The sequence below is a fragment of the Crocodylus porosus genome, unplaced genomic scaffold, assembly GCF_001723895.1.
Source record: "Crocodylus porosus isolate Cpor-Errol unplaced genomic scaffold, CroPor_comp1, whole genome shotgun sequence".
NCBI classification, from domain to species: domain Eukaryota; kingdom Metazoa; phylum Chordata; order Crocodylia; family Crocodylidae; genus Crocodylus; species Crocodylus porosus.
The window spans coordinates 25,452,392-25,477,693 of record NW_017728914.1 but is presented as its reverse complement, the minus strand read 5'-3'; the positions used below and the strand labels follow the sequence as shown (position 1 = coordinate 25,477,693).

At 40.2% G+C, this 25,302-nt stretch overlaps 1 protein-coding gene across 1 annotated transcript in view; it reads right to left on the bottom strand.

The window, feature by feature from the left end:
* Positions 1-25,302, bottom strand: part of AFF4 (AF4/FMR2 family member 4) — a 79,343-nt gene that overhangs the window by 17,410 nt on the left and 36,631 nt on the right. The window contains exons 3-14 of the mRNA XM_019535023.1: positions 22,470-23,264; positions 20,766-20,810; positions 20,163-20,249; positions 13,173-13,209; positions 10,094-10,142; positions 7,918-7,938; positions 7,360-7,414; positions 6,138-6,175; positions 5,635-5,797; positions 3,698-4,612; positions 2,972-3,081; positions 991-1,231 (exon numbers count right to left, since the gene is read on the bottom strand). Coding sequence (XP_019390568.1) covers positions 991-1,231; positions 2,972-3,081; positions 3,698-4,612; positions 5,635-5,797; positions 6,138-6,175; positions 7,360-7,414; positions 7,918-7,938; positions 10,094-10,142; positions 13,173-13,209; positions 20,163-20,249; positions 20,766-20,810; positions 22,470-23,264 — 2,556 coding nt within the window. The remainder of the gene's footprint in view (positions 1-990; positions 1,232-2,971; positions 3,082-3,697; positions 4,613-5,634; positions 5,798-6,137; positions 6,176-7,359; positions 7,415-7,917; positions 7,939-10,093; positions 10,143-13,172; positions 13,210-20,162; positions 20,250-20,765; positions 20,811-22,469; positions 23,265-25,302) is intronic.

Genomic DNA, 25,302 nt, shown 5'->3' with positions numbered 1-25,302 from the left:
GAGGGGTGGGCTGAGCTCGCTTATCATGAAAGGGGGAAGGTTTCGGAAGGGTTGGGAAATAAACCTGCTCCTTTCTGGGGCCAGCCTCTGGCCAGACCCCCACCCCTGCCTGTCCCTGCTCTGGCTGGGGAGCACAAGGGCAGAACCAGCCCTACTCTGCTGGAGCAGAGAGCCCAGCCCAGAGAGCATGCCGGGATGCTGGGGAACCCCGGTTTAAACTTAAACTAGGAATGGGGCTGGGACAGAAGTTGCATAAACCATTCTGAGCACAGATCAGTTAAGTCCGATACTACATTCAACCAAGTTCATCTCAAATTGGTTTTGGCCATTTTGAAACTGCTTTATGTGCACTGAACTTCTGTTCTGTTACTGGTTTAAACCAGTTTCTGACCACTTAAACCGGTTTGTGTGTAATGTCTGTCCTTAGCCCAAGAGAATCGATTTAAACTATTCCTTTATAGTCCGGAAATAAATAATTCACTGTACTCAAGCTTTAACTGTAAGTACCATATTACTGCTTGTTTTAAATTTTACACAAGCAACTTTGTAAGAAACGCTGTAAGGATTTTAAGGTTAAGACCCAGCTAGACAAAGCCTTGGCTGGGATGAGCTAGTTGGGAATGGTCCTGCTTTGAGCAGGGGACTGGACTAAATGACTTCCTCAGGTCCCTTCCAACCCTAATTTTCTATGATTCTGTGGAACCATTTGAAATAGATTTGCCTGCTAATAAGTAACTTCTGTAATTAGAAAAGCACTTTACACATTTTCACTCTATTAATATTCTGGCTTGGGTAGGTACTGGCCTTCCATTAAATAGCTACCCAATTATTTTCTATTTGCATTCATCTTTATAACCTATAGCTTGGGCACTATTAGAAGGCAGAAGTTTAATTTAGATTTAATGCACATCTAACTCTGAAAACAAATCCTACTAGCTTTATATACACAGCCACGCCAAACTGAGAAGCAGAGAAACAGAAACCCCTTACCTTGGCTTCCTTGGAATTACTAGAACTTTTCCCTTCTGTCTTTTTTTGTTTGGATGAGGAAGAGTTACTTTTACTGCTGCTGCTACTCTCCTTATTACTGTTGCTGCTTGATTTTAAGGAAGATGATTGACTGACTGTTCTTTTCCGGGACCCATGTTCTTGTTTAGGATCTTTCTGAGGGACTGGGGCTGCAGGAGAAGGTAGCAGATCCTTCTCTTTAACTGCACCTTGCTTTGAAGACCTGTACAAAATAAAAAGGTCAAATTTTGTTTGCTAGAACAGTTAGAGTTGCTTCAACTTAGTCTGCAGAAAGGGATAATTATTCTTCATTTCTTAACTCTAATGAATGGCTTTTGGCAAACTAGACTGAGCTTGTTTTTTACCATTTGATTCTTGTTCTGACTTGAAAAGGAAGTAGATGGGTTCCAGCTAGAAAGCCACATCCCTATAATACTACTCACAAGAACAAACATTTATGACCTGAGAGGCTAACTGATAGCGCCAGCCTGTCTACTGAAGCAAAGTAAGACTTTGCTCAGGGCTCCCAGACTAAGAAAACAGAACGTGCGCTATCAGCTCCACGAAAAGGGAAAGCTACCTCAGTTCATCCCTCTAGGATTCCCACTTCCACCTTAACCTCTGAAGGGCTATCACTGTCACCACCACAGCAAAGATCCTACTTCCTAACCTACTTTTCACTTGGGAAAGCAAGGCAATTGGGACAACTATTTACATAGCAATAGATTCTTTGATATATATCTAGAATTAACATACACATTTTATGCTAATCTTAAACATAGTCAGTCTTGTACTATCAAAATAAACACCACCAAGAATAAGTATACTCCTAACAAAAACTGAAAAAACTGCATGTCAATCACAGAGCCACTCTGAAAATCTCCAAATAATCAATAACAATTAAATTAAGTTTTGGATTATGCTCTGGTAATACAGAGTGGTTAGATAAGTATCACAGAGGCTCAAGGGTAAGACAGAGTTGACTTGCTGCAATTTCTTGGATATAATTATTGAAAAAAAAAGTTTCTTGCGCTTAAGTGCAAAGGACCATGTTCCTCTCCTCTGTATAGCTGTGTTAGTTTTCAATGTGTAATGTGAAACAGAACACATATTTAAGAGAAGCTATAAAGAAAATCCACCAATTACCAAATTGTCACTCACTAGCTAAAAAAAAGTGCAAGAAAACCTCACTAATTTGCACCAATGACCTAGCCTCATTGCAAAGCTGTAAGGATGTGAATATAATTACAAAGCTAACATTTTGCCAGTTCCATGTTAGCTTTAACTTCCAGTCATCCCAATATGAACTCTGTATTATTTTTTTTTTAAATCAAGAGACCATCAATTGGCCTTCTTTCCAAGTTAAGCCATTTATTCTCAGTTATGATATCTTTTTACTCCAAAAAATGGTGCCCATCTTGCAAACACCACGTTAATTTTTGAGTATTGCTTAGCAAACCGAAGATTTACAAGGCCATACTTATGTTAGTACTGATCTAATTTTCTTTCTACCAAAAAATCCCTGGCCTTTATTAAGGTTAATATAGAAGAATAAACTTTCCCAGAACTACTAACCCTTGACAAAAAAAATAAACTATTTTGTACTGAAGGAGTTAAATTGTCAAATAAACCAACCAACTGTCATCTGTTCAGAGTAAATAGCACCCCAATGTGTTTGGTTCTTGGAAATACAAGGATCCTGATCAGCTACAGCTGAAAAAATTGCAGGTAAAAATGCAGAGTCTGAAAAATGAGTACACAAAATCTTGCCCAATGAGCAGCAAGCAGATTCCAATTTTTTTATTTTGAAGTGATGGCAAGCAGATACTCAAGGAAGAGATTTTCACATAGACACGCACGCACACACACACACACACATATGGGAGGTGGGTATTAAGCTTCTCCTTAGTACATACGAAACTTTATATAGTAAGAACAGCCAGATAATCCTACAGATACTCACTCTCTGCTGCTGGAGGTCTTGTGGCCTGATGAAGCCTTTTCTTCCAGTTTAGTTTTTTTGCTTTCACTGGCTCTGTTGTCATCATCATTCTGAGTAACATTAGCAGAAATCTATTGGGACAGAGTTTCAAATTTACAGGTTACTTGCCCTTTGTAATGATTTCCATTTTCAGAACAATTCAGCACACTGTGGCTACATCTACACAGGACGCTGACTGTGCAGTTGCATCACGTTACACTTTCTGCCATGTGATCCAACCACGAAGTCAGCATCTCGTGTAGACATGGCCTGTTTGCAATATACAGGATAGAACAATCTAGCCTACGCCACAAGGAGACAGACCAGCGTGGGATCAATTGGCCCAAACGAAAGGCCAATATATATTGGCCTTAAAGTACCTCAAAGATTCCTGCATTCTCTTTATAACTGAAAGCATGACCAGGCAAAAAAGGCTACTACGATACATTTTTGGCCAGCCCATTAACTGACCCATCAGTGCCAGAGCTAGAGTCACTAAGAAAGGACTGTCTTCAATAGAAGTCTGATCAGTCGTCTTCTTCCGGTCTACACACGGGAGCGAATCTTCACCACCACTTAAATCAAGCACAGAGGTCACTAGAACTGAGCACTCTCTCTGCTTTGTGACTATACGTCTCATCCCACTAGCAAGTCATCAAGAGACTGAGAATACAGACATTTTTCTAAATGAATGAAAAAATCACCTACCTTATGCTTCCTTTTGCCTTTGGTGGAATTTTTGTCAGAGGGTTGTTTCTGGGACTCTTTTGTCTGCTTCTCCGGCACACTTTTCTTCTCAACTTTGGGTGGATCAGCATCCTTGTAAGGCTTCCCTGGTATTCTAGATAAGAGGCTCAGGTCAATCTTCACAACAAGTGGGTACCTTTCATCAGGATCACTGAGCGGTGAAAGTAGTTCTTTCTCTTCCATAGGAGAGAATATTCTTGGCCGATAAAAGCCTTCATCCTCCTCCATGGAAGATTTAACTGGAGTCCTATTGCTCTCAGAGTATTTGGGGGTTTGTGAGGAAGGAGGCAGGCTCTCATTTTCATCAGAATCAGAGGATGAGGTATCTGTTTCTATGAATTCCCTGGATTTCTGGGATGGTTTGCTTGAAGGCTTGTATTTCTTTTTCTCTGCTGTAGGTCGAGGAGAAGATTTGGGTTCTTTCTTTATGTTGGGTTTTCTGGAACCTTTTGTGGCTGCCTTATGCCTGTTTGAGGGCATGTTTTTTGCCATGTCTACTGGTGTTTCACTTTCTATTTTAAGACCCCCTCTGGGCTCTTCTACAGCTGCCTTTTCTGCTTTCTTGGGCTGTTTTTTACCTACAGTTCTCCTCTGCGTCACACTATCACTCTGTGCAGGTGACTTCAGCCTGCCGCGACTGCTCTCTGATCCTTTTTGAGTAGTTTTGGAATCTCTCCCAGGAGTGGAAGAAATGGAATCCTTGGGCCCACTTTGATCAGCATAACCACTCCCTGTGCCCTGATCTCTCCCCTCTTTTTTGTAACCTTGTGAGGAGGGGATATTACTGTCCACAGAAGATGCTGGTGAAACTTTATGCGGATTCACTTTGTTCAGCCAGTTGTCGAGTTGCCACTTGTTTGTTGGTGGTGGTTCAGGCTAAAAAGGAGATCGGGAAGTATTAGATAGATTTTTCTCTTTTTCCCCCCAGAATAGCAATGTTGTATTGTATACCAAAGTAACGGTGACACAGAAAGCTGACTCTGCTACTGAACAAAGTACAATGCATGGAAGCCATTGTGTAAGCTACAGCTTCCTAACCCTTCACCTGAAGAGGATGAATATCAGAAAGACTTGACAACTGCCTACTGGTGATAGTTGAAAGGAGGCACTATGCCTGTTGTTGACCCAAGTGCAGTGAAGCAAATAAATTTCTCTACTCTTTTACATCCCTTCCTCCCCTCACTCCCCTGAGCAGACTACAGCATAACTTTATCGACTGAACTGAAGCTACAGTATGCCACGTTTCAAGCTACCTTTATCAATTCAAAACATTATTATGGAGGCTTAACTCCTGGGCTCAGAGTCACGTGGTAGGGAACACACTTCAAAGATAAGCACTAAGGGCACTGATAGACATGAAAAAACCCCAAAACAAAACAGTGCTTTACCGGAAGAGGAAGTGCATTAGTTTGCCCCGGCTCTTCAGTGTCTGTAAAGATTGGAAGCTTCAGCAGGGCTTTTTGGTACTTTATCTAGTAGCTGATTCAATCAGCTATTGGATAAAAGAGCCAAAAAACCCTGCTAACGTGCCCAATCTATACGGATACTGAAGAGCTGGGTCAAACTAATGCAATGCTTCTTTTAGGCATGAGCTGTGCTCAGCACAGGGGCATGCTGAGCTGAAAGTAAAGTATTGATTTTTTCCCACATCTGTAAGCAGCCCCTGCCTGCTGCAAATTAAATGAGCAATTTACTTAGCTTATCTGACAAACTGCTACTGATGCACATGGAATTAATTTTAAAAATAATCAAAAAGTGTGTCAAATTTTCTTTTAAAGTAAGGGTAAATTAGCTCCTCTCAAACTGTTACTTCTTTCTCAGAACAGAATCAGACCTCAGACTGTGATGTTCAAATGCTATTGGAGCTAGATTATAGCTGAAGATGTAATGAATCCTACCTCAGGGGATGCACTCTGTGATGGCTCATTAGCCTCACTGTCACTGGAACTACTTTCACTTTCCGAGTCAGATCCAGAACTGCTTTCAGATCCACTATGGCTGCTTGAGTCATCCCTGGAGTTATCTGCTCCTTCACTATTATGCTGTGAAGGTTCAGAATTACTGAGGAAGATAAAAATGTAAAATAACAAATACTATCAAAGACATATACGTTTCCCTTAAATCCTTCTTACAATAGGAAAAAAAAAATCAAATTACAGACTCTAATTAATCTAAAATAATTCTACATAACTGAGTACAGTAAGTAGTCTAGGAATGTTACCTGTTATACAACTAGACCTTTTTTTCTCTCTAGCTGATAACTATCTACAAATTGTAGATAAGAGACAACTAAAAAAAATCACCACTGGGTTAGTGCAGGTAAAAAGTCTACGGTGTCAGTCAAATCAAACCAAATGTCACTATTTCATTTGCTGCTCCAAAATCAACTGTGAATGCCTACCTTCCAGGTGTACTCCTTGGCACTGTCTTATCACAATCCTGCAATTAGAAGAGTAAAGCAAAGTGAGGACAAAGCTTCGATAAATTGTTTCTTCATAGCACGTGTGCTACAGGGAGACAAAAAACAGCACTTTAGTACTCTTTTGTATCAAATTGCAAAGACTATTAAAGGCTTTAGAATATAAAAATATTGAGCCTCTACAGTAACTCTGATGTGAACTCCTCACAATACTATCTTCCGACACATAGGGAATTAGCACATAGTGAATGGCTTTCTCCACCTTCACACAGCAAACAAGAACTATTCTTTCCCCAGAGTCTTACGCATTCCTGCTACCGCTCTGAGCGTCCTAATGGCCCTATCTCATGTATCATTTTCTGACTGGGGATGGGATATATTGTAAAGTTCACCAATGCTATTTCTCAGTTGTCCAATGCAGTGGGTATTAAGCAACTAAAAGCATTACTTCATATTCCCTTAGAATAAGCAAAATATGCCCAATTAGAATTTTCTAGATAAAAGATAAATTACTTGGAATTAGAAGCAAAAAGATAAGATTAGAAACAAAAAGAAAAGATTTACATGGAATACTGTGGTAGTGCACATAGCTATCAGAAAAGGGCTACATTAAAAGTTGATGCGGGCCCAGTTCAGGACATGTACAGTTAATACTGACAAAGAAGGAACCAATCTCCCTAGAATAAAGATACTATTACAGTAGTAGCTACAGAAAATCTGGTATGAAACGTATGTACATATTAGGACAAACCACCCTGATCCTAAACTACTCATGTGCAGAGATGTTATTATACTCCATGTTCTTTTCCCAATGTGGTTAAAGCAAAAAAAAAAAAAAAAAAATCCTAAAATGGCAGGGCACCACAGAACAAAAATTAGTTCTGCATACATCTCCTTGTCTCTTTATTTGTTTAGACTTCTACAGTACATTCACATTCATTTTATGCTGACAAAAAAGGTCCAAAATTGGTAAATAAGGAAATTTGGGAATCTAAGGCAAAATTACAACTCCCACAAAAACATATCATGTATTCCCAAAACAATAAAGTTCTTCTGAAAAGCTTACTTTTCAACTGTCAATTGCTCCTGACAAGATAGCTTGATTTGCAGCCAGCCATGGATTATAGTTTTCAAAAACTATACGACACACATAGTGTCCTCTAAACTTTCTTAAAACACTAGTACAGTACTTAAAGGAACATACCTGTTCAACGTCACTGTCTTCACTGCTACTGAGTTTTAAGTCATCTTTCAACATACTAAACAAAGGTGGGGGGAAAGAGCATGAAATTATTCATTTACACTTCTTGTTTCAAGAGTTAAACTATAGACTAATCTAACATCTCTAACACATTTCCATCCATGTACACACAGTGCGTGGGAGTACAGAGATGAGGTCTAAAGTGTTTGAGCCACTATAATAATCCTTATAAAGAAGAATTCTGATATTTTGAGTCTTAACCCACCATGTTTATATTCAACCAAGAGATTTTATAATCGTGTCCCTTTCAACGATAAAGGAAAAGCCATTACTTGTAAGAACATTACCCTACTGCACAAGTGAATAAATATTGTTTAAAACAGAATTAAGGTGCATACTGAGGCACTGTGTTTTATTTCAATACCACCAGAAAAGGCATGTTTTTTAAAATATAAACCCAAATTTGCTTAATAAACCTGACAATACCAATGGACACACATTAGCTGTCCATTTTGTTTTAAAACTAAAGCTTTTCATTGCAAAAATAAAACATCATCTTACTCTGTCTGGTTCGATTCACATCTGGAGAAAGAAAATGAGAAAGAATTAATAGCTTTCTGTCCAGGATAGACACTTTCACACTATGGCTTCCTTACTAAAAAGCTCAATATTAATACTGGTTTCTAGGATTTGATTCTCAGGGTACCTTTCTCACCAAAAGTTTATTTGGTAGGACTGCCTCCCACAAAATATTACTTACGTAAAATGTAATCTATGTCATGCTACTTACAAGTATGTAATTACAGTAACATCCCCTCCAACTACTCATCTACAACCATAATCTAACAAGGGGTCTCCAACAGTTGTCCAACAACATCTTTCAGATCTCTTCACATTCCTCAATTGTAAAAATAGCTCAATCTTGCCACAGATTGAATTAGGTAGTCACCAAAAATAACATTATAATCCAAAACTATAAAATTGCTGGAATACTTCTATGATATAAGAGCAAAACAAAAATAAAGCATACAATCCTTCTGTTGAAATCTCTGGTATTCATGACTATAAATGTTTTTAAAGTTAACTTTTTCTGAATGCTCGCAAAACTGATCCAAAAAAAAGGACAGGAAAGGAAAAACAACTTGCAGATGGTCAAACTGTCTACCAGCCTGAAAATGGCACCCATTTTCTGGTAATGAAAGAGAATTCACTTTTAATCAAGTTCTTGCACAAGAACTGTTTTATTTAAGTTCCCATATTTACTCAAATATAAAACAGGGGAGGGAGAGCCTCATCTTACATTTGAATACAAGAAAACTGCAAATAAATACAGTCCATCATTAAACTGCTGCCAAAAGAAGCCTGTGCTCAGCTATGAAAACCAACAATGAAGTTGATCAGATACAGCCACACTGAGCATGGCTATAAAACATGTGGCCTAAATTGGGCTACCATCCTGATGGGAACCTAGCACAAGGACAGGTTAGTACAGGGATCTGCAACACTTTTGGGCAGAGTGCCAAAAACACCCCAACCTCGACTTGTATATTAGCATGATAGGGGCACATGGCAGAGAAGCCATGAGGGGCCCAATCCATGTCAGCAGTGCAGCCTCAGCCCCTTCCCCGCTGTCTGCCTAGAGGTATACATGTACCTGCAGCCAACAAGGAACCGGGCTGGGGCTCCATGTACCCCAGTGCAGCCACCTGCTACCTCCCAGCTGCCTGCCACAGCCAGCCTGTGCTGTCAGAGCCACTTGCAGCCTCCCTACCATCTGCTGTACCAGGGTGTGTAGAGCCCCGGCCCAGCTTGTTGCTGGCAGCAGGTGCACGTGCACCAGGGCAGCTGGCAGGGAAGGGGGGCCAGGGCTCCACTGTCACAGCAAGAATCAGGCCCCTTGCAGCTCCCCTGCCCTCTGTCCTGACGTGCACAAGCCAAGAAAAATGCCTTCACATGCCATGCTCACTAAACAGGGCCCCAACAATAAACCAGAATCCCTGTCCCTCCCTTTCAGTCTGTTGCACAGGATTAGTGCAGGTCTGCCTTCCAAGAGGTGGAGTCTGGCCAGTTTGCCCCGCACCTCATCTACATATGCATTTCTGAAGGATCCTAGGACTCAAGATAAGAACACATTGTTACAGTCATGAGTGTGGGTCTACTTAGCCCAATGAACTATATAAGTAAATCATAATTAAGCCTTTTGGCTTTGGACTAATATCATGCATACTTCATACTGTATATAAGTAGGAACAAAAGTGCTGCTTACAAGTGTGCTAAAACATGCAGCAGTCTGAAAAAAGGTAAAATGCATCAATTCTGGATGAACCAAGTTTGTGTGTAGCCATAACCTCTATGTTTATTTCAGAGTCGGTTTCCATATTTGCCCCTTACTTCCACGTTCTCACAGAGAACAAGGTCTGACAGTAAAGGAGGGGGGGGGGGGCGGCGGCTGCAGGATGAACACATTGGGAGGGGGTCGAGGGTGAGAGGGCCAACCTGATCCTCCCAGATTTATTTTCCCTGCTGTACTAGTGGGAGGGGAACAAATTCAAGGCAGGTTTGCAATAATTAGATTCTATACCTGGAAAATTATAACAAATAGAATCTAATTACTAAGGGGTTGTCTTATATTCAAGTAAATTTGGTAAAACATGAGGAATGTGTCAAACCCCTTTGGACATCAGTAGCTTGGAAAATACTAGAAGGGATATTCCAATTCTTTCTAAAAGCTACTTACGATTTAGACTGATGACCATTGGACGTTTTTGAAGCAGGATTGTATCTTTCTGGAAAAGTATAGAAATAAAGTGCTTAAAACAGAACAGCCAAGTAAGTTACTCTAAAGTTGCAGGAGATTAAAACCCTCAATATACCTGGAGACAAAAGCAGATTAATCAAGTGATGTTCAACCTCCAGTTTATGGGTCATCCAATGCATCCACCAATATGATAGCAGCAGAGTAGAGATGAACTTGATTGTTGCTCCCATGCTGCCAAAATTTATGGACTCATGGGGAGCCTCGGAGACTGGAAGATGTGGTCCTTGTGCACTAAACTATGCCAGCACCCAGGGTCACTTCATGGCCAGATATGGCTGGGCAGGGTGGGGCCAGCATGTTGGATTGCACCCATAGCCTCGCTTCACATGCAGGATCCAGCCCAGGGGGCTGGACGGGTTAAGCATTGCATGATTAATGTATTTAACACTTATGAACAGCACAGACTAACCCAGCTGGTTTAAACTAGGTACAGCTCAAGTTTGTCTTCTCTAAATTTCACACACCACTAACAATGTGCTTGAATCCTAACATCCACTACACCTTTCTCTTCAGCAGAACCAATAATCTGAACTCCAACAGCTGGGCACTGAAGATGAATGAATTACACTGTTCATGAAATAACTGGAGTAGCCTCACACAGATTTTCAGTTACAAGATCCCAAAGTAAAAGGATAGCACCCAACTTTATCAATGAGAATATTTAAATACAGGTTTCCCTTGCTAACCATGGTTTGCCCACCATGGTTGAGTAGCCACGTTTAATATTCCATTTTGAATACCGCGGTAGCCAGTTTTGAGTAACCATGGTTTTCCATGGCCACGAATCAGCCGGCCGCCTGCCATTTTTCCCATAAGCCTTTTGTCTTGCCAGCCATGGTTTTGCCACCCACGGGAACTTTCCGGAACCTAACCCCAGCAGTTGACAAGGAAAACCTGTACACAAAACTGGACCAGATTTTAAGCAGAACTGCTTAAAGAAAGCAGTAAGTTTAAAATATTTACTTGTAGCATCAACGTAACAGTATTGCTTTCTGCATGCAAAGATACAGAACAACTTGCTCTGTCATGTCATGGTCACATTAGCCTCAGCACCATTCCTAGTCAGCTCTGCAGCAGCTGAGCCAGGGGACCCCCATTTAGATGAATCTCTGAGAAAAATAAAAATGGTAATTTTTTATTTCCAACTTCTCACAGTTTGCCTAGGATACTATAGCATGAACCAGAACTGAGGCTGTTGGGTTCGTAGGTAGGGACCACTGTAATTCGGGATTCAGGGAAAAGGCTGAAATACAGCATTTCCCCTGAAGCCCTAGAAAACTGCAATTTGGCCAAAAATGGCCTGAAACAGTGGGGGAGAGGGAGGGTGGGGAAAAATGTTTTTTGAAACAAAAAACGGTACCTGAAGCATGGAGAAGGCAGGCAGCAGAGCCCCAGAAACACACTGGAAGCCCTGCACCTTTCCAGGGGCAGCCTAATAGAGGCTGATCCCCTGCTGGGGCTCAACCAATTAGGTTGCTCGATCCTGCTTTGGCGGGGTGTTTAAAAGCTCTGCCCAGAACGAAGCAGCACCCTCTGCCTTAGGGGCTGTGGGCATGGGCATGCCAGGTGCCTGTCCCCGCAGCCAGGCACTTGGCACAGGGCTTTCCCCCCTGCCTGGCACGGATCTCCCAAGCCCCGCTTTGGCTTGCTGGCACACAGGAGCAGAGAGGAATTTCCCACTCCCCTTCTCTGTGCAATGGGGCAGAGCAAAGCTTGGGAAACCTGTGCTGGGCAGAGGAAGCCCCTGTGGCAGAGGCACCCTGCACCCATGCCCGGTTGTGGGGGCAGGCACTCAGCACAGTGAGCTTCACTTATTAAACAACAACTTTTAAGTGGTGAGCTTGACTTCCTTAAAACAGCTGAAGAATTGCCTGTGTGCTGCTGTGCAATGGTAAATCAGGCCCATGGTGGGCTCCCTCAGCCAGAGGTGTGGGAGAGCCTGCCTTGAAAAACACCTGACGCTGGCTCCAGTGAGCCTGCTTTGGCCCCCGCCAGTGCTGAATTACAGTGGTCCCTATTCAGAGGAAAATGTTTAGGAGTTGAACACCAGGGCTGGCTTCTCTCCCTTCTACCCAAAGCACTTACAGATCATACATTCCTGCAGCAAGTGGGCTTTTCTCTACTTAGTATTATGGGAATCAGGTGCTGAATTGGTTTCCTTAATTCCTCACTGTATTTAGTGTTTAGATTAAGCTGCTTATAAATATCTAAGAATACACCACTGTGCTTTTAGTGCCTAACCTAATTATCTAGGCAGGGAGAGTAAAACCTGATGTTGGAAGTTAACACTCTGAATCTGTTTCAACCATATGAAATTCAATGCCTGTGTTAAATAATCCCTGTGAGTAATACCCTTGATAAAGAAAAACTATATTTAGAGAGGCAAGAAAACTACTGCTTTTGTTCAACTTCCAAATTGCACTTTGAGGTATGAGAATGCAGAACTCATGGCACACCCAAGGTTTCTTTCAATTTATGCCCCAATGAACTGAGCATGGACATAAAGAAGAGAAAGCGCCACTGACCATATCTTCTGAATCATGAGGGCTGCTTTATTATTACACTCTACCAAATACAAGAATTTATTTGATTTCCAGCACTTTTATATACTGGGTTTGAGAAGGCGATGCATGCAAATAATACAATCATTTTCCATCAAATCCAGAGCAAAAAAGCCTCTTTCCCAAGAATTAAAGCAATAAGACTAAGTACAACTAGAAATTTCCTCTAGAAATGCAACTCAATCATTACCTCTCACATAACAAAACAAAACGTATGAAGAAACCTCTGAAACAAACATTTGGCTTAACACCTGATATGGAAATTGTAACTTGGGAGTTTAACTATCTGGGGGCTCAACAGTGCGACCCACCTAAAAGGCACAAATTAAAAAAGGGAGGCATCTCAAATGGCATTTGCAACATTACACATAGCTAGAAAACATTAGAGAAACAATTAAAAAATATACACTTAAATATATTAATTAAAAAATACTCACTTTGCTCTCCAGTGGCAAAACTGGATTGCTGAGACTCCTAAGGGAATAAAAGGCCGCAAAAGATTATATAAAGGGAATTTTAACAAGTGACAGAAGTTCAGCTGCTATCAAACTGCCCCATTCATTTAGATGACTGTAGCTAAGACTAGCACTTTCAAAGAAGAAAAACCAGGAATGAAAATACCAGATAATGTACCTGGGCCCAAGTTTCATGCACATGCCCCAAAATACACAGTAAGATCAAGCATGTGTTCTTATTTTATGAAGTCCTTGCAATGAAACTGCCTTTGTTCCTCCCACCTTACCCTAACCATGCACCTTGCACCCTCCTGTTGTGACGAGACGGGCCCTGTGCCATTGTGCTCCATGATACACAGAACTGCAGGCTTGCTAAATCCTCCTCTTTCCATATTAACACAGTAAAGAGGAAGGTTCTTGACATGGGTTTTTATACTTTACTTTCGTGCATCCTGAACAGGTTCCTATTTGTTTGATTCCTTTCCATACACTTCATTTTCTTTGCATTTTAACTCATAATTAAACTTTTTTTTCCCCTCAAAGAAGAAAGAAAGTTTCTTGCCCACCATTCTAGTGTAACCATCACCAGCATCATCAGAATTAGCTACTTAAAATTCTCAGCAGTAGAACAGCACATTTAGGAGAGATGCTGCTGAATAAATGTAGGTTAGGATCTGAAAAGATTTCCATGCAGTCTAAGTTCTGACAGTCACACTTCTGAAGAAACTGCAGAAGGACACAGATTGCCCCAAAAAGCTTTCAAAACTGAAGTTCACAAACAAAATGCAGCCTTAACCAGGCAAAGTTGAACTGTATCAAAGTAGAATGATATTTTTTCTAATAAAAACTGAAGTCTCCCTGAAATCACATAACTGCACACCTAATAACTGTGCACCACCACCGCAGCACGGTTGGTCTTCATTTGCTTGTGTAAATCATAAAGCCAAACTACAAAGAAAATCTGGCTTTGAAAAAAAATGATTCAACTTTAACATCACTAACAGAGGTCCTGGTTAATCCTGGAAAATCCAGCTCTCTCCTCCACAGTATTGAAGAATCAATACTTTTAAAAGTAAGTTTTAAAAGATAAAAACCTTGTTTTGGTCAGCAAATGGGCAGACATGTCTAGTACACAGAGAAATACTGCTAGTACTGCTAGACATAAAGGCCATTTTTAGTCACCTTTTCCGATCATAGGTCTCATTTTAAAAACAGGTCAAATTGTGACCCTAAGAAAATGAAAGGGCTGCATACACTTGATTCTACTCAAAATATACCTCTTGTATCTAACATTTAATTCAAACACTTTCACTAATTTACCTAGAGGAGTCAAGCAATCAATAGCCTGCTGTGGTTCCTGTAATAAACCTGTGAATATCTCTTAAACAAATGGCAGAGTGAAATGTCCTTCCACAGAACTATATCTGTGAATATCTGACAGACACAAGGGCTTTACACAGCAGTGAATGTTGATATATTCTTAAAGCAACTGGGTTTCTATTTCAAATTGGTAAGCTACTGAAGCAGTACACTGGGAGTTATTTCTTTCACATCCTTTAAACCAGGCTAAAACGTTAAAACTGGAGCATCTAGAAACCCATTATTTTAGGAATATTTAAATACATTTAGTATTTGCTTCTTCAGGACTAAAGAAACTAAATTAATCCACTTTTCAAATGCAAAGTGAAGTAAAAGTCATGTGACATCTTACTAGCTTTAGTAGATAAGCATCAGATACTTCTCTGAAAACGCACAGAAACACTGATTTTTATCTTTCACACTGATATACTGACTTTAAGTATGACAGTTTGCTATCTAGCTTCCTTTTCTTTCCCTGATCAAAGCTATCAGCTGGAAAGAATGGAAAACTGTCATCCAATATCCAGAAAGGGATCATAGGAAATTAGGCTGCTTAAACCAGGGGCAGGCAAAATGCGGCTGGGGGACCAGATGTGGCCCAACAGGCAAAATGCGGCTAGGGGACCAGATGTGGCCCACCAGACCGTTCTACCTGGCCCATGGGGCCCCTAAAAAAATTCAGAAAATTAATATCATCTGCCCCAGGCTGCCAGTTATGTAGCCCTCGATAACTTGCCAAAGCTCAGCAAGTGGCCCTCCGCCTGAATTAATTGCCCACTCCTGGACTAAACCAAAGACCACGTGCAGGTGGTCCCAACCCTGGAATGGGTACAAGGAGTGTAACTTGCATACATTTTTACTCATATGTGCACTGCAAATACTACACATAATGTCTGCATACTTCTGCATCTGGGCACTGGGTATTTTATTGAAAGGGATATCATTTTAACTAAAATCCTAATCAAATCTGCCAGCAATATATTTTGATTCAGAGTACATTTCACTTTAATAAACTTGGACCAACAAAAGCACATGCTTTTATTTCCAAAGTTATTTCCAGCAATACCTTCTGGAGGATTATTCTGGAAGAGATGCAAGAGAAACAAAAGAAAGGAAGGAAACCATATTAATCTAACAGGAGTAATGGACTGGTCAGGATGGGTAGTGATAAGATTTAAGCAGGAAGCAAACTTCAGCCTGCACCAACATAAACTATGGCAAGGGCAAGCTGGGGAGTTGGATGGAGTAGGATGGGTTACTTAATTTTCACATTGGGGTTCCAATTTGGCTCTATTCCAGGTAAACAGCAACTGAAAGTGGCTGCCATTTAATGGCTATTCAAAAATGCACGTAAAAAAAAAAAAAAAAAAATCAAAAAAAAAAAAATCAGCGACTTCATTTCCACTTTTCAGACATTCCTTTTTCCATACCACTTACAGCAGCACAACCGACAGGATGCGTCAGAGATTGAACAAACCCCAAGACCACATTCCCACTTTTCGAGGCCTTTTAAGTTCAGAGTTCAGGTACACTGGAATAAAAGCTACTAAGCCTGTTTTACAATTTGCTCTGGAGCAAGCAGACTTCAGTCTGAAACCAGAAATCCAGCAACTTTCCAGTCTCCAAAAATCTTTGTCTTTAAAGACATATTTTAAACACACCAATACTTTGGCTTTGGAGTCTGACTGTGGTCCACAGGAAGCCTGTGTAGACATAAGTAATAACTTCAACCCACACCCCCTGGCTCACAAAGTAACAGGGTAAATTTTCAGAATTTAGACATTTCAGCAATTAAATTACTGAAAAAATCTTGCCCAGGTTTCTTATCATGCATACCCCAGCAGAGGAATTCTAAGAAAGTAAGTTTCATGCATTTTTTCCTGGCTTGAAGTCAGTGTTGCCTTTTTAAAATACCTTAGGGTGATAGTCAGGGCACTGGAATCCATTGTGTTAATGACTGTTCCCCCCAGAAAGACTCCCTGCCCCACCAATCTTGCAATATAAGCAGCTCAAGACTACTGAAATCAAGTTTCATGTGAGCCATACCAAGTGTCTGCACGCAAGAAGCATGCCATGGTACCCAACAGCCTATTATTTGCCCAGTATTTAAAGAGAGCGAGTCCTCTTAGGAGAGTAGAGTCTGATTGAAGTAAGCCACCGTCCTGTTTTGTTTTTTGCATTCCACTATGGTTTCAGGCTAAACAGGCCCATGGCTCACTAAGTTGCTGGAATTCTTGGAGGACGTTTCTGCCAAGAATGACAGGAGGTATAAGGCAGAGGAAATTATGGGCTTTGGATGTGGAGAGAGCATTTGACAAAGTTCCACTTCTAAGATGTGCAGTCATGGAATAAAAAAAGTTGGCTAAAATTCAGAAAACAGAGCTGCCATAAATGGAATTTTTTGCAAGTTGATTTTAAAAACACAGTCCAGGTTGATAAAGATCCAAAATATGTACCTACATTTTTGCTCTTATGCAAGGCTATAAAACACACACATGTACACCTACTACATCATCTCTTCTTGACCCCAAATGCTTCAGCATTTACGCTTTCCTCTTTTCTTCCCAAATCAAGTCAAATGCCCAGAAGCCAATCAATTTGTGAACAAACCTATCGTAAACTATGCCTACAATGTTGGAAAAACATATTCTGTACGGAAACCAACTTCCTTTTGAAGCAACTGTGTGATATTATACTATTTCAAATACTATGAAATATCTTTTAATGTTAAAAACACAATGAAAATTATTTTAGTTTCCCAGCTTTGTATTACTATTAGCCAATAAAGCTCTGATGAAAAGTATGTACAAGATTTAGATTATATTATGTCGGATAAGATCAATACATGTTAATGAAGTATGCATAATGAATCCATGGGACTTGTTTATGCCCCAGGAAGCAAGTTTGGGAATTGTGGAACGTTTTTTTAAATTCCCACTGCACTGGGCAATATCAATCCACCTTGTTTGCTAACAACATGTTATCCAAATGGGATAATAATTCACGTATGGCTAACCCTAGAGTTGGAAGACCTATGAATAAACATGAGCTGAGCCCCATTCAGCTCTCTTCAGGAATGTGGGAGTTCTGTGGGTGAGCACTGACAGCATTTGGCTTGGAGCTGTTGGCAAACCACATTTGCAAGACCTAATCAAAGCCCTTAAAAGGACCATGTTAACGAACTGCTTAAAGCAGCTCCATTAATCTTGGAAATTATATAAGAACACTCCTACTCAATTGCTTCCGCAAAAAAAGAAGGATATTAGTAATAGCCGTTTAAAGAAAAATGTTTCCCTTATGTTCAAGTACTAAAGACAATTTCATAAGAAATAAACTTCCTTCAAAAGGAAATTCAGTCTTCAAGAACACAGAATGCTGGGGCAATTAGATATGCTTATTCCATGCTTCATCTCTCTTCAATTTTCAAAGTAAAAACAAATTTTATCCGCAGACAATGTTCTCCTGTTAAAGTAAACGAAGGCTATGAAGATGACAGTGTACCATCCACATGGTTACAAATTTTAAGCAGATTATCTACTTTAGCAGGAAAAAATTGGCAACGGTATGAATTTCTGAAAGAGAGAACTTCTTAAATACTTGACTCAACTATTCTGTATCAGAGATAACACTGCCTCATGCCACTGAACTAGTACTTTCTTCTGGAGATTGACAGGGATGCTCCAAAATGAATCTTCTTTCATTAAGGAAAAAATAGTGTAGTCCTTACGATTGTGGAGCTAACCTTTAAAATATGAACTGAAAGCAATTTATGCAGCCATGTACACTGAAACTACAGGCAAGCTGAAACCGTTCCAAACAACGGGCACACTACTCTATCCCATTTTAGGACTGATGCAAAATTATAACCTTAACATGGTTGGCTATTTCAGTTCTGGTCAATATACACATGAAACAAAAGCCGGGTAAATTCTACATAATCTACTCCAAGTGGGATCATGTTCTGGTAAGTATAACAATGCAACATACAACTGTCGTCCAGTTATAACAGTTTCATCTCCCTCTAGATTAAAGATATCCTTTCTTCAAATCACATTATGGTTTTTACCTTCATTCCTCCCTTCCACTCCCACATGGAGTCACTGCAATCTGGATGCCTTAACTGTTTATTTCCATTACTTAATATGTTTGAATTTTTCACAAGCTTAAACTTAACTCTGTTTTTCCTGAGTTTAGATCCTTTGGTGATAACTACAGTATTGCTAAATTCTCAACATTAATTCCACGTTCATGTAGTTTGCATTTGGGAATTTCCTTGTTGTTTTTTTAACTAACAAAGTAACCAGATGATTTTTCTAATGATTTAAAGATATACATTAGCAAATAGAAATGCCTAAGATTTAACTTTAAAGGGTCAGATTTACCAGTATATGGCTCCTTTACCTTACTACAGAACAGCAACACGCAGACAGAATACATTGAAGAGCTTCCCTTTTCCCTCATTGACTACAAACAAACACATGCACTTCTCCTTCCTTGATTTTTCAATGATATCTGGTGCCCAAGTAGTTTATTTCTGTTTTTAACAGCAGACAGCAGTTTTGGCAATTCTTTGTAACAGGACACTTCTTCTTCAGCCCATGCCAATAGAAAACAGCAGTCTTGTACAAAAAGTCAATAAAGATCTACTACTTCAAAAATGGTTACCATACTTCATTACCCCCTCTGGAACTGAAGCCTCAGTGGCCAGCTATCACATTCCCATGCTGCCCAAGGAGAAGTGAAGCCAGCCTCCTTTCAGCTAACATGTTGACTCATTAAGCTATCTGGGTCAGCACTTCAACTGGACTTCATCTTTTTTTTTGGTGCCACTGTAATGGCTGCCATTGTGGAAGTAGACGCATTTTAAATGCTTTTAAAAACTGTTATCTTGCTGCTTACTTGTAAAATAAAAAGTAATCTTACCGATGGACTTGTAAATTGTCAAAAACTCATTTTATGCCCAAACAGTAAGTATTGCAATTTTGGGGAGGATAGTCTGTATTTTTAGCATTATACTCTTCATATATAACAAAGTCATATATCCCTTTTCAAGTTAAAAAACAAACAAACAAAAAACCAAACAAACCCTCAACTACACTTAAAACAAGGGAAGGGTGAGCATTTGACTCTTAATGCTTTCATAATAAAGAAATAATGACTAACGGCTCAAATGATGATTCTGAAAAGTATAAATGTAGAGCATACTTTGTACTTTCAAGTACACCACAACAAAGGCCTGAGTTTATCAAACCATAGTGTGTATGGAAAATAAGAAAGCCTGGTGACTTGTTCCTTTCCAAAAGGCACTATAATTGAGTGAATAAAATATTCCAGGAAGAAGAAAAGACTATAACCTGGAAAAAGTGCTAACTATTCCAGAGCAGAATGGACATGGCAAAAGAATGAGTCTGAATTCCCCATGGGGGCTCCCATGTTGCAAACCCAAACTAGATTTTCAAACAAAGGGTAACAAACGTGCTGATAGACCTAGGAAACAGTATAGACATGGTTTTAACTAATAAGAGTATTAAAATCTTGTCTTCAAAAAAAGGTTCTTTGCTGTTAACACCCCTGAGCACTGGGTCATTAAGTAAACATTTGTCATCAACTGACCTTTGTTGGAAAAGGAAATTTTGAAGGTTCTGTTTTGCATGGTGTATGAATAGCAGTCAGCGGGGGAGGCCAAGAGTGGGTCATCTCCTGCAGCCAAGCCAAACAGCAAAGCCATCAGTTACAACAAATCAGACTCAACTTTTAAAACTTACTCCTTCCTGATTTTTTTTTAACCTACATCAAAAAACACCAAGATTAGTGCCCCTTAAAACCTCCATTTTTTCCAGTTTTATATGCATTTGACTTTACTGCGAATAAATAATTTGACTCTCTATGGGTATAGCAAGCAAGGTTTTTTGCAGAGGACCTCAAATCTCTAAAATATGCATCTAAGGAAAGAGACAAGTAAAATACATTCAGGAATGAAACTGTGGAAAGGCAGAGGATTAAGTATTAAACTTTACTGGCTTTGAGGTTAAGAAAACTGCAGCAGACCTAGGGGTAAGCACTATATTCTTTACTAAAAATAATGCTTTTTTATGAAGTCAGATAGCTTAAGAGGTGCTCCTGGACAGCTGTTAATTTCCTTGTTTGCACACAGCTCTTAACAGTGCTTGTGTTTATTTAATACATTAGGTCATGAACCAGCAGAACAGAACTTACTTTTAGAATTTCATCGACGCAGCTCACATCGCCAGATGCTGATGCCTAGAAATCAAAGCTCAGGATTAATTGCTATATTTATGACTCTTAAGGCTTTTTTCCTCCCCTCAAGACAGAAGGGAAAAATAAGAGCGATGCTTGTTTGCAGTTCAGCACTTGATATACATCCAGATTCACTATGAAAAGACAACCTGCTAGACCAAAGAACCAGCAACAATTGTATAATGATCATTTCAGATTCATAGCAATCCCAAATGTCTTATGGTCTCAAGTCCCACCCAGCCATGAAAAGCAAAAACGGCATGAAAAAATAATGCCATTCTAATTCCTCAGCCCTAATGCTCACTTAAGTGTTAACACGATCTTAAACCAGTAACAGAAGAATAACAGGAGAAGCCCTAACTTTTAAACAGTTACTGGAATAGGCCACTGACTATATCTGAATTAAAGTGAACAAAACAGCAAGATGTTGGAGCAAAGTAACAAGGCTGCAGACTCTGTTCTGGTGAGCTGCATTATGCAGTAACACTGTGTATATTAAAAGGAGGGAGACAGTTACACTAACATGGCACAACTGTAGCTAATTAGGCCAGAAGGGAGAGAAGGGATTGAGCACCTCTTCTTATTTCATGGGAAAGAAATACATTTCATTACTTTGTATTTTATTCAACTACTTATTTCTTGATATAATGTTAGTCTCTCTCAGGCTATTGCTACTCTAGTAGCCAATGCAGTAGGTACAGTAACACCTTACTATGTTTTACACATTTCTTCCTCATATGGCTGTGCACAACCAAAGCATTCTCTTCTCCAAGAATGGTCAGATCACTGAAAGGTGTTTAACTGAATATGCTGTATGCATAGTAGTGTGACCGGTTCAAGTTTGAACTCAATTCAGCTCTTTTTTTTAAGAAAAAGTTTAGGTATGCCACATACAGCAACTACAACACTTCGAAAGAAAAACTGGCATATGCCATTACCTACATCTGCCACATTTTAAAATGGCCCACGGTAAAGTCTACTGTTTCCTGGCAACTTGTCAGAAAGATCTATGAAATTGTAATTGCAAACAACACGGAAATGCACAATGTAAAAATGAGAAATGTACATGAGAGAAATGAAGGAAAAAAAGAACTAAAAAAGAACTCACTTCTGAATGAAAATGTGTGACTTTACTGCATGGAACATAAAATGCTTCAGTTTTCAGCGAGATGCTTCATCTCTTTTGAGTAAAAAATTGGCCTATAAACTGGGCCTAGACCACTGGTGCTCAACCTGTAGCCTGTGGGCCAGATCCAGCCTACAAAAACATGTCATCCAGCCCAGGGGTCTCCCCAGAGGACTGGAAATTTGGTGGCTGGAGAGTGGAGGCAGTGCTGCTCACCTGGTGGCAAGTTTCCAGACCCATGGGGAACTTTGTGGACCAGATAATGCAGCCTTAGGCACTAGACTGTGCTGGCACACGGGGTCAGGCCAGCACACAGTTGGATCTGGTGAATGAGGTCAGGCAAGCACACCAGACCTCACCCGCAGAAGGACCCTATGCTGGACCCGCAAGCTGACACTGCATGCAGGATCAAGTCCACGGACCAGCCCCACACCACTGGCCTGAACAAATTAGGTATCTGAACTCCCTCAGGCTCTTCTGAAAATCCCACCCACAGACACTTGAAATGAAAACCCAACAACTTGCTACCAACTTACATCTAGTGGTTGAGACGGTATTTTCAGCTTGGTTAGATGCGCTTTGCTGCTAGGCTTCAGCTCACTCATGTTGTTGCTATGGGTCTGGCTACTGTAGTGTTCTGAAGGTAACTTTGGTTCCATGGACTCCTGTCCATCCATGGGCCTTACGTAGGCAGTGGGCTTCTGCAACATTGAACTTGACTTGGACATTAGCGAAGGTGGGAAAGACTGGTTAGAGTGCTGCCCACTTGAAAACGAAGGTACACGGGAGGGAGAGTCCCAATTGGCATCAGAATCACGTGGAGATTTTGAACGCTGATGTTCCTTATTATGATGATCACTTCCATGAGACCTGGAATGGCTGGAACTCAATGAAGAAACAGCAGGTGGTTTTCCAGGGCTGGAAGAACGGGATTTTGAGTGTTCTGATCCATGCTGGCCTTTTTTGCGGCTGCTACTGCTACCACCGTATGAGTCACGATCATGTCTCTGGCCACTACTGCTAGTGTTATTGCCACTGCCACGCTGACTACTGTGTCCACTCTGTAAACCTGAGGACCGTTTCTGAGATTGGGAGGAAGTGCTAGGTGCTGGTCCTACAGGAGTCCATTTGTTGCTCTGATGAGAGCTAGTACTGTGTCTCTGCTCACCAAAGAAACTTTGGTTTGATTTTTCATCTGGGGTTGATGGTACTGTTGGCTTGGGAATCCCAACAGGCTTTTGCACAGATCTGTCTCCTATAAGATCGTTCATTTCATCATAATTCCCAAGCATACTCTGAATACGACTAGATAGTTTATCTTCTTTGCTGGTCTGTACAAGGCATAACAGAAACAAGATATGAAATTTATTTATTTTTTAAATCACAACTGCAAGTGCAGTCAGTTCACTTGATTAAAAACTAATCAAGGCTAAGAACTCCATAAGCATTCTAGTTTGTACTGCAGAGTCTATAAACAGTACCCTACCAAACACGTCTTTAAAAAAAAAAAAAATCTTATACTCTCTTATAAATGTAAACACATTAAGAAAATAGTAGCAAATTATTAACACTGCTTTGGAGCTTTTCATCAGCAGATTTCCACCAAGCACTTTAGAAAGTTAGTCAGTATTAAAATGAAATTGGGGGGCTTACTCAGGGAAAACTGGCACAGGGAAATGAAATGACTTGCCTAGGATCACCCAGAAGAGCAAAGGCAGTTAGGAACAGAGCCCAGATCTAAGGAATCCCATTGCAGGGCTCTCACAACTGGGCTACACCACCCATAGGCCATCACAGAAAGGAGGTGGAATTTTCAAATTTGGAAAATGGCAGCAGAAACCCAACTCCCACTGGTGACCAAAATCCTAGTGCAAATAGCTTAGAAATGTTCTATTTAAAGACTCCACAGACTGTGTTGTTAGTCCTTTCTGATGGCTAGAATTGATAGCCTGATTTCATAATTTATTCAGAATCTTCATTTCTTTCATCTCTCCTCATCTTTCTACATACTGTATCTTTTTAAGATTAAAATGACAGTAGGATAAAACCAGCTTCCCATTTGACTGTGCACCTGTAACAAAGAAACTGTTAGTAAGCTAATAAAATAGTATATTCAGTCAAGTTTGATAGTTGCCATAGCTTCCTTTGAGGAAACAATGGTAGCTAGATCAGTGATTCTCAGCCACGGGACCTGGGCACCGTGAGGTGTCTTGAGATCCTTTCAAGGGTGCTGTGGGGTGCCACACAATGTTAGCACTGTTAGGCACGCAAATAAAATTCACAACATAAACCCAGAGATTTCAAACAGGAATCCAGCGTCAAAAACATTTTGACCTATTGTGAGCTTTCCAAGTTCTTTGCAACAAAATAACTGCTCTATTATTTTTCGGTAGTTAAAAGAGAGTGAAAACTAAGGGCTGGAATTTTCCGAGCGTCTTGACCCTAAAAAAGTTGAGAACCACTAAGCCACATTATAGATACAGTTCTGTAAAGCACCACATAAATACAGAATACATCTACATAATGTAATGGTAAAGTCTTCAACCCAACCCCAGAAAACACAATCACAAAGACAATACGAGATGTGTCAAGCATCAATGCAAAATTTTGCCTTATGTCCTGGAATCGACTAATGGCACCCAAAACAAACCTCGGCTATTAACAGAAGGCTAATTTGGCTGCATTCGTTAAGGATTGATTGTTTATCAAATAGGTAAAATGGAGAATGTAGACTCATGTTTGTATATATTTGGTGCACCCTTAGAAGCAGCCCTCTAAACTCCTCACTGAAGTAGATCTTTCTCTTATGGTTTCCCCTTTAAATATCACAGTGCCACCCTTCCTTTAGGAAAGAAGGAAATAGGACTCCATGTTCTAAAGATTTATGACAGAAACTCCTACCAATAAAAAGAGCAAAAAAGTTTTAAACTGGGCCACTCACCACACTTACTTTGATAGCCTGTGGGAAGCAATCTAAAGCAGCTTAATTAACTACAGTTTGTGTATATGTGACACTTAATATGCGTTCCTTGAAATAGCAGAGAAAACCATAAAGTTTCCATTAAACAGTTGTTATTAGCTACACACATATAGTAAGCTATACCAATAAGTTAGACAATTAAGGGAATAGAAACAAATAGAAAGTCTAAAAAGTTTTATGGTAATGTTTAAAAATCCTGCTCACAAAACTCTACAGGCTAGTGATTCTCAACTGAGGTGCCAGCACACCCCGATGTCCTGTGAAACCCTTTGAAGGGTGCTGATGAGGTGCACTCAAACTCAGACTCTTCTTTGCCTTATCACTCCCCCACCTCTACTGCTCAGCCCCTCTGCAAGGAGGTAAACACTGTAATAAATAAATAAGTTTTG